The sequence below is a fragment of the Parasteatoda tepidariorum genome, chromosome 3 (assembly GCF_982258835.1).
Source record: "Parasteatoda tepidariorum strain Cologne lab strain chromosome 3, Ptep-v5.0, whole genome shotgun sequence".
In the NCBI taxonomy this organism is placed as follows: Eukaryota; Metazoa; Arthropoda; class Arachnida; order Araneae; family Theridiidae; genus Parasteatoda; species Parasteatoda tepidariorum.
In genome coordinates this window covers 86,154,324-86,166,453 of record NC_141757.1, presented here as the reverse complement: position 1 = coordinate 86,166,453, position 12,130 = coordinate 86,154,324, and the positions used below count along the sequence as shown (strand labels likewise).

Sequence of the window (12,130 nt, the reverse complement as noted above, 5' to 3'; positions counted from 1 at the left end):
GTCATAATTCTTGTAAGCAAAGATTTTGGTTTCTCTTAATTATGTTCACTTACAATCGCCTTTTGTTGAGATTACAGGTGATCATAAAGTCTTTTTATCAGAAGTTATTCTTACGTGTTACTGAAACTAGTTTTTTGTTGTTATTACTTTGCCATTCGCCAATAGCAGCAAGCCTGGTTTAAGAAACCAATCAAATTTAACCCACTGACTGTTGAACAAAAGGGCGAAACTGGGAAAATATTTCTCCTCCATACACTATTTTCCAATCTAATAACAAGGAAAGAAAAAAAGCGGTTTTGTAAGGCGAGAAGACTAAAGGTAACAGTGCGACTTTTTATGAGCAGAACAGTCAGTGACAGAGAGTAAATTTCTTGTTCGTTCAGTGGCGCCCTCTATGGCCGAGAATACGATCTCAGCCACACACACGTCACAGTATTTTTTACAGGGAGGACCCTTTCCTTTATTCATTTTGCGTTCGTTCATTTGATCATTTTCAATTGAAATAACTTTTAATTATAAACGAAGAATTTATGATTCCGGTGATTTTCAACGACAGAGTTTATGGCCAATTCTCGTATGTAAAACTTTAAAAAAAAAAAAAAAAAAAAAAAAAAAAATTCACTTTTTTGGTAAAAAAAGATAGTAGTTCTAAAAATCAATATTTATTTTATTTCCACCAATTTTAGGAAATAAGCTAAATTAATTTCCTTTTATAAATCAATCACAATCCAAAAAATGTTTTATATAACATTAGTAGGAAAAACGCCCATTTAAAGGGTTAAACATGTAGGAAATCAGATAGCGCGACCGTTTCTTTTGAAATACAAAAGCTGTTTTTTTTTTAATTTTAATTACAAAAAATCTAATGACAGGAAAAAAAGATTAAAAACTAAGTTTAAAAAAAACTTCAGAGGATCAAATAGTTGTTTATATTGTTATCAACACAAAACGTTATCTAATATCGCTTGCATCCCGACATTGATAATCAGCATTCTTTTCATAAAAGTAGCGATTTCATATCTATAATGTGACGGGGTGTTGTTAACTAATTTGTCTTGATTTATGGAGTTGATAACATTAGCGAATTTAGAATAATTACAGTGTTATTGTAAGTCGAATTTGAACACATTTATTTTCTTATACATGCATTGTCATCGTCATAAATAACGTAGGTATTTATGAACTTCGTCCCCAATAACTCAAAGTAAGTTATCAAAATTTGAACTATTTTTTTATTGTTAATTTATCTAATAATCATAAACGCTTATTTGTAAAAAAACAGAGATAAATAAAAGGAGTATTAATCAACTCTGATCTCAGTAATTCAAAGCAAGTAATCAAAATTTGAACTACTTTTTTATTGTTTGCTTATCTAATAATTATAAACGCAGTTTTGCTACATGTTTCATTGCCTAAGTTTGTATATTTTTCTTATTTGCAAAAAAACAGCGGCAGAGAGTAGCATTATGTAAATAGTTTTCAGTGTTTCAAATCGATCTATTTTTTATATTTTCGACATAATATTCTTATGTGAACAATTCGAAGGATTGTAATAAATTTAATTTTCAGCTACTTTTATTATATTGGCAATTCAAGGGATGAACATTTTAAACCAATATTGATAAATGTTTCTCAAATGTGAGAAACATTACGTTTCCATAAACCTTTTTTTTATTGTATGATCTCATTATACAAACCAGTGCATCTGCAAGTATATTCTTGCAAATAATGGACATAAGTGTAATGAATATTTGAAATTAAAAATAATTATAAATTTAAGTAAGAAAGCAAACAGTCATCAGGCAGGTAAGGAAATGAAAACCAGATGAAGAAAATAACATTTCGAAAAGAGAGGGAGACAGAGTACAAAATAACAGTTCCTACATTCGAAAACGAACGCACCTCGTTATTCCTCCATTATAGTTGGAAATTCAAAATTATAGGATTAAAATTTCAGATTTTCTGTTTTTTCTCCAAAAATGCTTACGCTTTTTTAAACGCTCTCTTAGTACGCTCTTTTTTATTGAACTTACTTCAATTTTTTTAAATTTAATCGAAACATGTTTCGAAATCGTAACACTTAAACAATATAAACATATGGTTTCAAATAGGATTTCACAATGCTAATTTGGTGACGATACGGTTGTTATCTTTTAAATAATTGATTGATTCAGATTAAAATATTTTATAGTCGAAAGTGATTCGCTTCCTTGTGAATCAATGAATGTTATAAGAATCCATATGAAACGAACAGAAAAAAAATGTATTATGAATAATTAAGAGTTCTACAAATGCCACCCTTAATCAACAGTGGCAACATAAAATTGTTGCCTTAGGGGTTTGTAAATTAATATTTAAGAGGGGGGAAAACAAAAACGCTATCGAAATCTGCACTGTAAGAATTCCGGATCAAATTACTGTTAAAAATACCGAAAGTCAGGGTGCCGGTACTTTTTAACGTAAAATCCACTTTCACTGGAACATTTTACTGAATAAAAATCTGATATAACATAATTTATATATACTGACCGTAAGATTACTTTATTATTCTCATTAAGTTCACTGTATAACATTTTAAGGATGATGCACCCAAAGTATCAGTACTTTATACCGTTATTTTATCCTAAATCTTTCACAGTATTGCAAATCAAATCTGAGGAAGACGGATATATAAAAAAAAATATTTGAATGTGTTTGGAAATCAAGAAAGGCCCTAGAAAAAGCCGGGTTTACAGGTGAAATTTTCCTGCTGGATCATACACACTCACACACCTATAAATATAATAACAAAAAAAAAAAGAAAAATATACAAATAATAAAAAGTGCTGTAACTTTTCAGCAGCTAACAACACCACATGCCTTTGAACGGAAAAGTGTCTAATTTCGTCATTGCAAAGTGGCGAACAGCAAATGCTGTAGGCCATGTTGCTATTGGCTGATGGACCCGACACTATCAATAATAACATGGGAATCCAAAAAATAAATCCATAGTTAAGGCAAAACCAAATTCCATCCAGGTCAACGTACACAAATCAAGAGCCATCCTTCCAAATTATTGGATTGAAGATGATGCGTCATAAATGAATATAAGTGACGGTTATGTTCCACGTATTTGTGGATAGAGTAAACCTCAAAATGAAATTTAAACTTAAAATTTAATTTGAACCAAAAGGCGGTAGATACAATTAATTGGAAAATTATTACAAATAAGTTTATCTTTAAAAAATTTCAACTGCTTAAGTAAAATTGGTGTTGTTGTTGCTAATTCTTTTGAATATGATAATTTGAGAAATAATAGTACCTCTGAGCACCTTGACACTAATGCAACTGAAATATTTCTGTAGACTGAGTACCTCAAATTTGAATCCTTGGTGTTTATCGCATACTGAGAAAGTGGATTCATGGCCAATACTGCATGTAAATTTAAATATTCTTCATTATCATCATCACTAGTTTTAACAAAATTTACACAATATGGATAAATTGAATTATCTAACCTTGGAAATTCAGGAAAGTTAACGCAAAAATTGTCATTCATATATCTGCAACATAAAAAATTTCAATCTATCTCCTTATATAGTTGTTTTCCTTAGTAAATTAAGAAAAGGTTAGCCATAGTTCAGCTAAATTTAGCTCTCATCTGGAAATACCATTCATTTATAGGAGTTAAAAACAGTTATAATTAATGTAGTTGTTACATACACAAAATTTTAAAAATGCGAGAAATGTATCTATTTTAATTTGTCTTAAGGCAAATGGAACTAAATTAGAAAAAGCTTTAAAAAAAGTTCGAGAGTCAGGGTAGTAAAAAGATTAACAAAATCAAAGGAGATTATAGAACATAATATAGATTTTATAATAATTATAGAACATAGAAGTGATAAAGATTTCAATTATATTTATAACCTCACCTCTGAGGAGTATTTTAACGCTCTGGGAGATTATTCAACTAAATTATATTGTTTAGAAATAGCATTATGCCATCCAAAAATTCTTTAAAAAATACAGTTGCCTTTCGTTTAATTTGCAGTTCTACCTCAACAATTGGTATTGTAATCCTACAGGAATTGCAATTCAAACTTCTTTACTTAAAACTTCTAAAATAACATTAATTGAAACTTCTAAAACAAATACAAATAAAGAAAAACAAAAAATTTCTATTTTCTCCACTTTTTAATTGATTTTTAAAATCGTTTGTCATTTTTTAAATACCAAGTATTATGCTTAAAAGAAAATACTCACAGAAATCTATAAACGAAATTAGGGATTTTCCATAAACTTTAAAGTTGGACATAGAAGTTATAAAATAGAGAGAATAAAACTGTTTAATGATTGCTTTAAAAATATTTAAAAAAAAAAAACATTTTTGTTTTTGTGACATATTTTGAAAATATTCAGTTGCAGTTTGATTTACATCATGAAGTTTTAAGCAAAACTATTCAATAATTAAAATGCAATTTTTTATCATTTTAAAATAAAATCTTTCAATCGAAGATGTGAAGACTAATGAACCGTAAGTGCTTATAATAAAATAAATTATGTTAAACTGCATATATTATGAAGAATATTTGTAGGTAGATTATAAAATATATTTGGAGTGCCATAAAAAAATAACAGGAAATATATTTCAAAATTATTTATAAAGTACCTTAAATCATGAAAAAGTTGCTATTTTTTTAAGATATTACATTTGGCTCCCTGATATCTGATGAAGATCTGTTGACAATTCAATGAATTCCATAGCTTATTGTCCATAGTGATGCATTCTGCAACTCTTCTCAAAGTGCTGAAAATCACAAATTTACAATGTGGTAAAGTTTAACGCAGTATTAAGAGTTTAACGTATTATCATAAAGTTATAATAACGTTCATCCAAAAGGTAATGCCACTGATTTTTTAGTGAAACGAAAGCATGTCTTAAATCACACAGCTAGTATCTGTGGTGTGAACAGTCATATCACACGTGCTTGATTTGTCAGCTGTCTTTGATTAAATGATTTAGTATGCCTTTAACTTGTTTTGCCTCTCCCGCTAGTCACCATGCAATTCTCAGTGGGTATTCTATCAAATTTTCAGGAAAACTCTTAAAAACTGCAGAAGAAACACTTCTCATGGTAAATCTGACCTTGGGTGATAGTTTTTTATTTTATCAACGTGACAAACTCTATCAAAGGTGCAGTTCAGTTTCTAAAAGTTTTAAACATATCACCAAGAAAATTCCCAACTAAGGCAATCAACGACGAAAATCTGACGACTCGACGCAAGTGATTGAACAATGAAGCTATCCACTAATGTTAGGGCTTCTAACGACGCAGACATTAAACATTCCAAAAAAGTCAGGTCGGACAGTGTAAATGACTGTAAACCTCTTAATGGTTCGCTTTCTGTTAAAAACAAAAGCCAATTCCAGCCAACTTGCAGTCTTAGAGTAGGAACCTAATTTTTCTATTAGTTCCCAAGCATTGATAATTCCCGGAAAAGGAAAACATTTTGGGCTGTAGACAAATTGCAAGAAGCCTGCGTGAGAGCTTCAAAAGAAATTTCAGAAAATGCCTCGTATGTTTTCGATACCTGGAAATTTCAGTGGAAGTGATGTATGCGCACAAACAGAGCTTATTTTAAAACATTCAAATGCCTTGAACAGATCTATGAATCTTATCAATCTTTAGACACGTGCTGGATAATCATCAACGCCGAAATGTGACGCTACCTGTGTTACTGTACGTCAGACAGTTAATTGAGAATCAGTTTAACGCATTAATTAATGCATGCATTAAACACTCGAGAAGACCTAGCTGAACAAAGCGGGTGATTATAACTTGCACCTTACCTTCTTCGTGATTCAACTTCTGGCCAATATAAAGTGCCAACGGTTCTACAGCCACGATACGATACAAACGCTTACTCACACACTTGAAAAGTCCAGAAAGAACATCGATTTGGATAACTGACAAAATACAAGAAGTCTGTACAAAACTCTAAAGAACATTCCATTAAAAACCTACCGTGAATTCGAATTCTGGAAATCTCGTTGGAAGCGATCTATCCACATCCCTATTTTAAACCATTTAATGTCTTGTACTAGACAGATGAATAAATATTTTTAAGTTGGATGGCATCACATTTTTGGACAAACTTTTTTAAAATTCCTTTAAATAATTGGAAGTGTTGGAGCCGTAAAGATAAGACTTACATTTCATTTAAACATTTATTTATGAGATATTTTTTAAATTTTTGCACACCGAAATTTTAATTATTTGAAGTCACTTCATAGTAAATAATGTCTAAAAAGCAGTAGCTGTGCAGTTTCTGTAAAATCACTTCAGTGGTAATCAATTGTCAATTAAAAATGGAGGTATTATTCTTAAAATTGTCTTACAGCACACTCGTTCAAACAAAGTTTCAGATAACCTTATTTCGTATTGCAGTAATATACATTAAACAGGTTGCATGTAAATGATCTATCATATTTTACCATTTGTTACATTCTATCAATTTTTTCAAATATATTTTTCAGATATTCCTTTTGGAAAGAAAATGAGTTTTATGAGCTGGAAGAAAGGCCAGGGAGAAAACCCAGAGGAGCACACGGAAGACGGATATTTCATTAATTATACATCAGAGCCGCCTACTTTACAACATATAGCGGCAGTATCTATAGCTAGCAGACTATGGTCAGAACCAGATATAAAAGAGGACATCAGACAATACTCAGAAAGCAACGGTTTTGATTTTAGAGCTTGGTCAGCTGAGAAAATTTATAAGGAATATGAAAATAGAGTGTTGCAGAAACTTGCTGATATGCTCTTGCCAGACAAACTAAAATACAAAGTTTCAGAAAATTTTCGGCCTATAGGATTGCAGTTGCTCAAAGGTTTTGCAAAAGAAATTGAAGAATATTATTATTATGGAGAAACTGTTGAGAATGAGGACAAAGGATATTGCAGATTTTATGATATCTTCAAAATGGGAGGTTCTGTCTACTGGACGATGGAAGGAATAATTGATAACGTAACATCACTTAAAGAACTGATTAATAATGATGACCAGGAAAAAGATTTTTATTCCTTATATGAATTAGCCTGTAAATACTGCTTTGAAGAATGCGTCCCATATATATGGGGTATGATATCACCCGACAAAAAGAATGAAGTTGATTCCATATATGAAAACTATGACTATGAAAATGATGACTATCACATAATAGCATATTGGACTGCTTTTATCGAAAATAAGTTACTGGATTTTTTCGAAAAGTTGAAGCAAAATGATATAGATAACATCTATGAGAATGATCTTAGTATTGAACAAAACATGATTTCGCTGTCAATTTTTGTTAAAAACCCATACTCTCTCAAGTATTTTTGGAATAAACTGAAAGAAAGTGAAAGAAATGTTAACTTAGAAAAATGGTTGAACCTTGCCATAAATAAATTTTCGGAATGGGAAATACCTGAATATCAAAGCTGCAACGATAAAACAAATAGTTTATGTTTTTTGTTGTCACAATTGAATGATAAAAACCAACAAAAAGAAGTTTTTGAAGCTCATTCAAAGGTAATATTGAGGGCTTTATTTTATAATTGGCCTTGGCAAAGATTCTTTTTGACAACGTTCTGTCTAATTTTGGAATACGTTTCAGAGGACACTTTTGTTGAAATGATGACACTTATTTCCAAAGAAATCAGAGAAGGAAACGAAATCATAATTGAAGTGTTTAAAGAAATTTGGTTTAAAACTCCATTAAAATTAAAAAAATCTCTGATTCAGTTCTTAGGGGAGTCTTCGAGCATAATATATAGTTTTATTGACATGAATGATGTTGAAACTATTTTTATGATTTTAAAATACGCTACTGAGAAAGAAATAAAACAAATTCTTTTTCAAATGATTAAGAGTTACACGTTATTTTCGATTTTACGTTCAAATAAACTGAGTTTAATTGACAATTTAATGACAAAGTATCTGACTTCAAGTGACAACATCGAACACTTCAAGTACAGCGTGATGGGAGAGTACGGACATGATTTGTGCAAAGCTTGGATAGATGAAAATGATTTTGAAGCAGTTGAAACACTAATTGCGTGGAGTTTAAAAACGACAGAAGATGTTCGGATATTTAAGGAAAAAATATTGGACAAGAATAAAATTTACTGCTCTTTAGTGTGCTTGGGTGATTATCAAGTAGTTGATCGTTTTATGAATTGGTGTTTCGAGAGTGCAGATGACATTAAGAAATTCAAAAAAGCATTTATCCACGAAGTCGATGAGGATAACTCTTCTATTTGTTCACATTTATTATGGGAATTAAGCGTTCGCAATCAAGGGTGGGAAAATTTTGAGAAATTTGTCAATTATAATTTCTGTTCCCCAGAAGAAATAACAGAATTTAAAAATTTGTTTCGGGAATCAGTAACATCTTTTTTGGAAAGTTACAGATTTGAATTTGCTCACAATTTCGTAATGTGGTGCCTCGGTTCAATCGATGAAGTCAATCAATTCAAAAATTCATTTGTGACTTCTGAGAAAGGAATGAAATTTGTGGTGCGTGCTGTGAATAAAGGGTATCCCGTTTATTACCACACGAATGAATTAATAAGATGGCTTTCGATCTCAAAAGAAACAGCTGCCGAACTTAAATGCAAATTGGATAACATCGAACTTTTTTTGGATTACTGTAGCAAAACTGTTGCGGAATATAAAAGGTGGGCATTGTTTTACATGTTAGATAAACATGATGGAGGTGACAAATCTGAATACAAGGAATATTCTGACAGTATTGACAAAGATAATGATATAACAATAGAAATTATGAAGGCATTCAAGAATAAACAATAAGAAAATGTTTTAGTTTTTTCAGACTCTTGCGCTGTCTTGAAATATACGAAAAATGGATCAGTAACTTTTATGAGGGTGTGATCCCCGTTGTTTAAACAATTTTTCTCTGTCCCATGTGAATCTGTTATAATTATTTGAATTCAAGGCTGTTCGTAATCGTTAAATTATGATTTCTGGTAGTCATGATTATTTGTGATCGTTCATTGTGATTGCCTATAGTGATAATTCTTGTAAGCAAAGATTTTGGTTTCTTGTAATCATGTTCACTTACAATCGCCTTTTGTTGAGGTTATAGGTGATCATAACCTCTTTTTATCAAAATTTATTGTTGCGTGTTGTTGTCACTTTGCCGCTTGCCAATATCAGCCTGTCTGATATGAGAAACAAAGGAAATTTGACCCACTGACGGCTGGGTTGACCAAAAGGGCAAAAGTTGGAAAATATTTCTCCACTATACACTGCTTTCCTATCTAATAACACGAAGAAGAAAAAAACGGTTTTGCTATGCGGTGAAGATTGCAGGGGAAAATACGACTTTTTACGGGCAGAACCGTCAGTGCATTAAATTTCTTGCTTGTTCAGTGGCTCCCTCTATGGCCGAGAAAACTATCTCAGCCACACACACGTCGCAGTGCTGTTGCAGGGCTGATTCCTACATTCATTTTGAGTTCGTTTCTTTGGTCATTTCTAACCAAAATTATTTGTAATTATAATTTATGAATTCTGTAATTTTTAAGGACAGAATTTCAAGTTTATAGCCAATTCTTGTATGTAAATCTTTGAAAAACCCACTCTCCTTCTCAGCTGAAAAATATAGTTCTAAAAATCAATATTTATTTTATTTCCACTAATTTTAGGTTATATAAGCTAAATTAATTTCTTTTTATAAATCAATCTAAATCCAAAAATTTTTTTATATGACATTACAAGGAAAAATGGCAGTTTAAAGGGTTAAACATGTAGCAAAGCAGAAAGAGGGACCATTTCATTTGAAATATAAAAACGATTTTTTTTAAATTTTAATTTCAGAAAATTCTAATGCCAGGAAAAATTTATTAAAAACTAAGTTAGAAAAAGCCTTTAAAGGATCAAATAGTCGTTTATACTGTTATCGACGCAAATCGTTATCTAATATCGCATGCATTGTTTGACATTGTTAATCAGCATTGTTTTTATAAAAGCGGAAATTTCTTATGTGACGGTGTGATTATTAACTGATTTTTCTTGATTTAGTGAGTTGATAACTTTAGCAAATTAAGAATAATTACAGTATTTTTGTAAGTGGAATTAGAACACAATTTTCTTTTTTACACGTATTTTTATCGTCATAAATAACAGAGGTATTTATCAACTCCGTTTCAACTTAAGTATTCAAAAGTAAGTAATCAAAATTTGAACTACTTTTTTATTGTTTACTTATCTAATAATCATAAACGCAGTTTTGCTACATGTTTCATTGCCTAAGTTTGTATATTTTTCTTATTTGTAAAAAAACAGAGGCAGAGAGCAGCATTATGGAATTTGTTTTTAGTGATTCTAATCAATCTATTTTTATTTTTATTCCAAACATTGTGAACAACATTCTTACGTGAACAATTCAAATGATTGTGATAAATGTAATTTTCAGCTACCTTTATTATGATGGCAATTCAGTATCAAATAACAAGGGCTGAAAATTTTAAACCGATAAAGATAAATGTTTCTTAAATATTTAAAAGTGAGACATGTAAATAAATCAATGGAAATATAAATAAAATTACACTTCCAAAAATCTTTTTTTTTATTGTATGATCTTATTATTAATATGAAAAACCAGTGTATCTGTATGCATATTCTTAGAAATAATAAACATAAGTGTAGTGAATATTTGAAATTAATAATAATTATAAATTTAGATTAGAAAGCAAACAGTCATCAGGCAGGTAGGGAGATGAAAACCGAGGAGGGAAATAACATTTCAAAATGAGAGGGTCAGAGAAAGAGACAGACGGTAGGGAATAGTTTGTGGAGGGTATTCAACAAATTACTAATGAAACATAAAATCTGATGAGTATCACAGTTAAAAAAATTCCATACACTCGTCGTAGTACAGGAAATACTTCCTTGTAGAGTGCGTAGAAATCAGCCGCAATGCCAAGAGGATGGCAACAGCTTTAGCAGAAAATATCTGGGATTTTGTAGCTAAAGGCATCAGCAATGATGATACCACAGGCTACATATCACGCAGATTTTGATCCGTCAATAAACACAGGCATATACTCAGGATACTGATGTTAATGAGAAGTGAAGAGTTGTTGATAATAGACATAAGTGTAAGTAGATCAACATTAGATTTACTATAAATAAAAGGGGAATAAAATTGATATGGTGTGATGTTCCATGGAGGTATGAGAAAATGACCCACCGATTACGATGGTGATTCGCAAATGTCAAGAGTTTGAATCAGTAAACGCATGCGAGCTTGAAAGTAATAAATGAGAGACGAATTCAAGCGATGTAAATCTAATGGTATTTTATTGCGGACATCATATAAACTTTTAACTGGGGATGCACAAAACGAACAAATGCGAACGAAAAAGCTCCTGAAGAAATGCGTAAAGCAGATTGGTGTACTGTATCTAAGATACGTAGTTTGGATGCGGTTGCAGAGCCATAAACTGCACATGCATAGTCAAGGCGAGAAAGTATCAGAGCTTGATATATGCGTAGCAGGGCTAAGCAATCCGCTCCCCAAAATGTATTACACAGTACACGCAAAATGTTCAGTTTCTATTCGCATTGTTTCCGTAACTGCCTAATATGAGGTATAAAAGTTAGCTAATTGTCGAAAATGATACCTAAAAATTTCGTGTATGGCACAACTGGTACACTAATGTTGTGAATGGAGATGTGTGGGTCATTATGAAGCTCGCGTTTACGACAGAAATGGATGCAGCAAGTTTTAGATGGCGAAAGAGTGTGGCCATTGTGAACAAACCAGTCTAAACTCTTGTTCACAGCTAGTTGCAGTTGCCGTTCGATGACTCTCATGTCGGATCTTGAACAAAGATGTTCAAATCGTCAGCATAGAGAGAGCCAGAGACTGCAGGTGGCAATAAGCTTAAAACCAGTGAAATATGTATGATGAATAATGTGACACTTAAAATTTTACTTTAAGAGACGCCCTACCCCTGAATGTAAGGATCAGAAAATGTAGATCCAAGTTTAACACGAAAATAGAACCTCAGCAATAAATTTTTGATGAAAATAAGTAAATGATCCCGGAGTCCTATGTCAAATAGTGTCTTGAGAA

The 12,130-nt window shown here is 31.3% G+C and overlaps 2 protein-coding genes across 2 annotated transcripts in view; one reads left to right on the top strand and one right to left on the bottom strand.

Moving 5' to 3' along the window:
* Positions 1 to 12,130, bottom strand: part of LOC107437141 (uncharacterized) — a 134,821-nt gene that overhangs the window by 118,092 nt on the left and 4,599 nt on the right. The window lies entirely within an intron of this gene.
* On the top strand, positions 115 to 10,754 carry LOC147813937 (uncharacterized). The gene is made up of 2 exons (XM_087159751.1): positions 115 to 1,204; positions 6,518 to 10,754. The coding sequence occupies exon 2, from the start codon at positions 6,538 to 6,540 to the stop codon at positions 8,836 to 8,838; it is 2,301 nt and encodes a 766-aa protein (XP_087015877.1). The 5' UTR covers positions 115 to 1,204; positions 6,518 to 6,537; the 3' UTR covers positions 8,839 to 10,754.

Bases quoted from the DNA above. Each gene is read 5' to 3' on its own strand.
- LOC147813937 (XM_087159751.1), top strand. From the start codon at position 6,538: ATGAGTTTTATGAGCTGGAAGAAAGGCCAGGGAGAAAACCCAGAGGAG.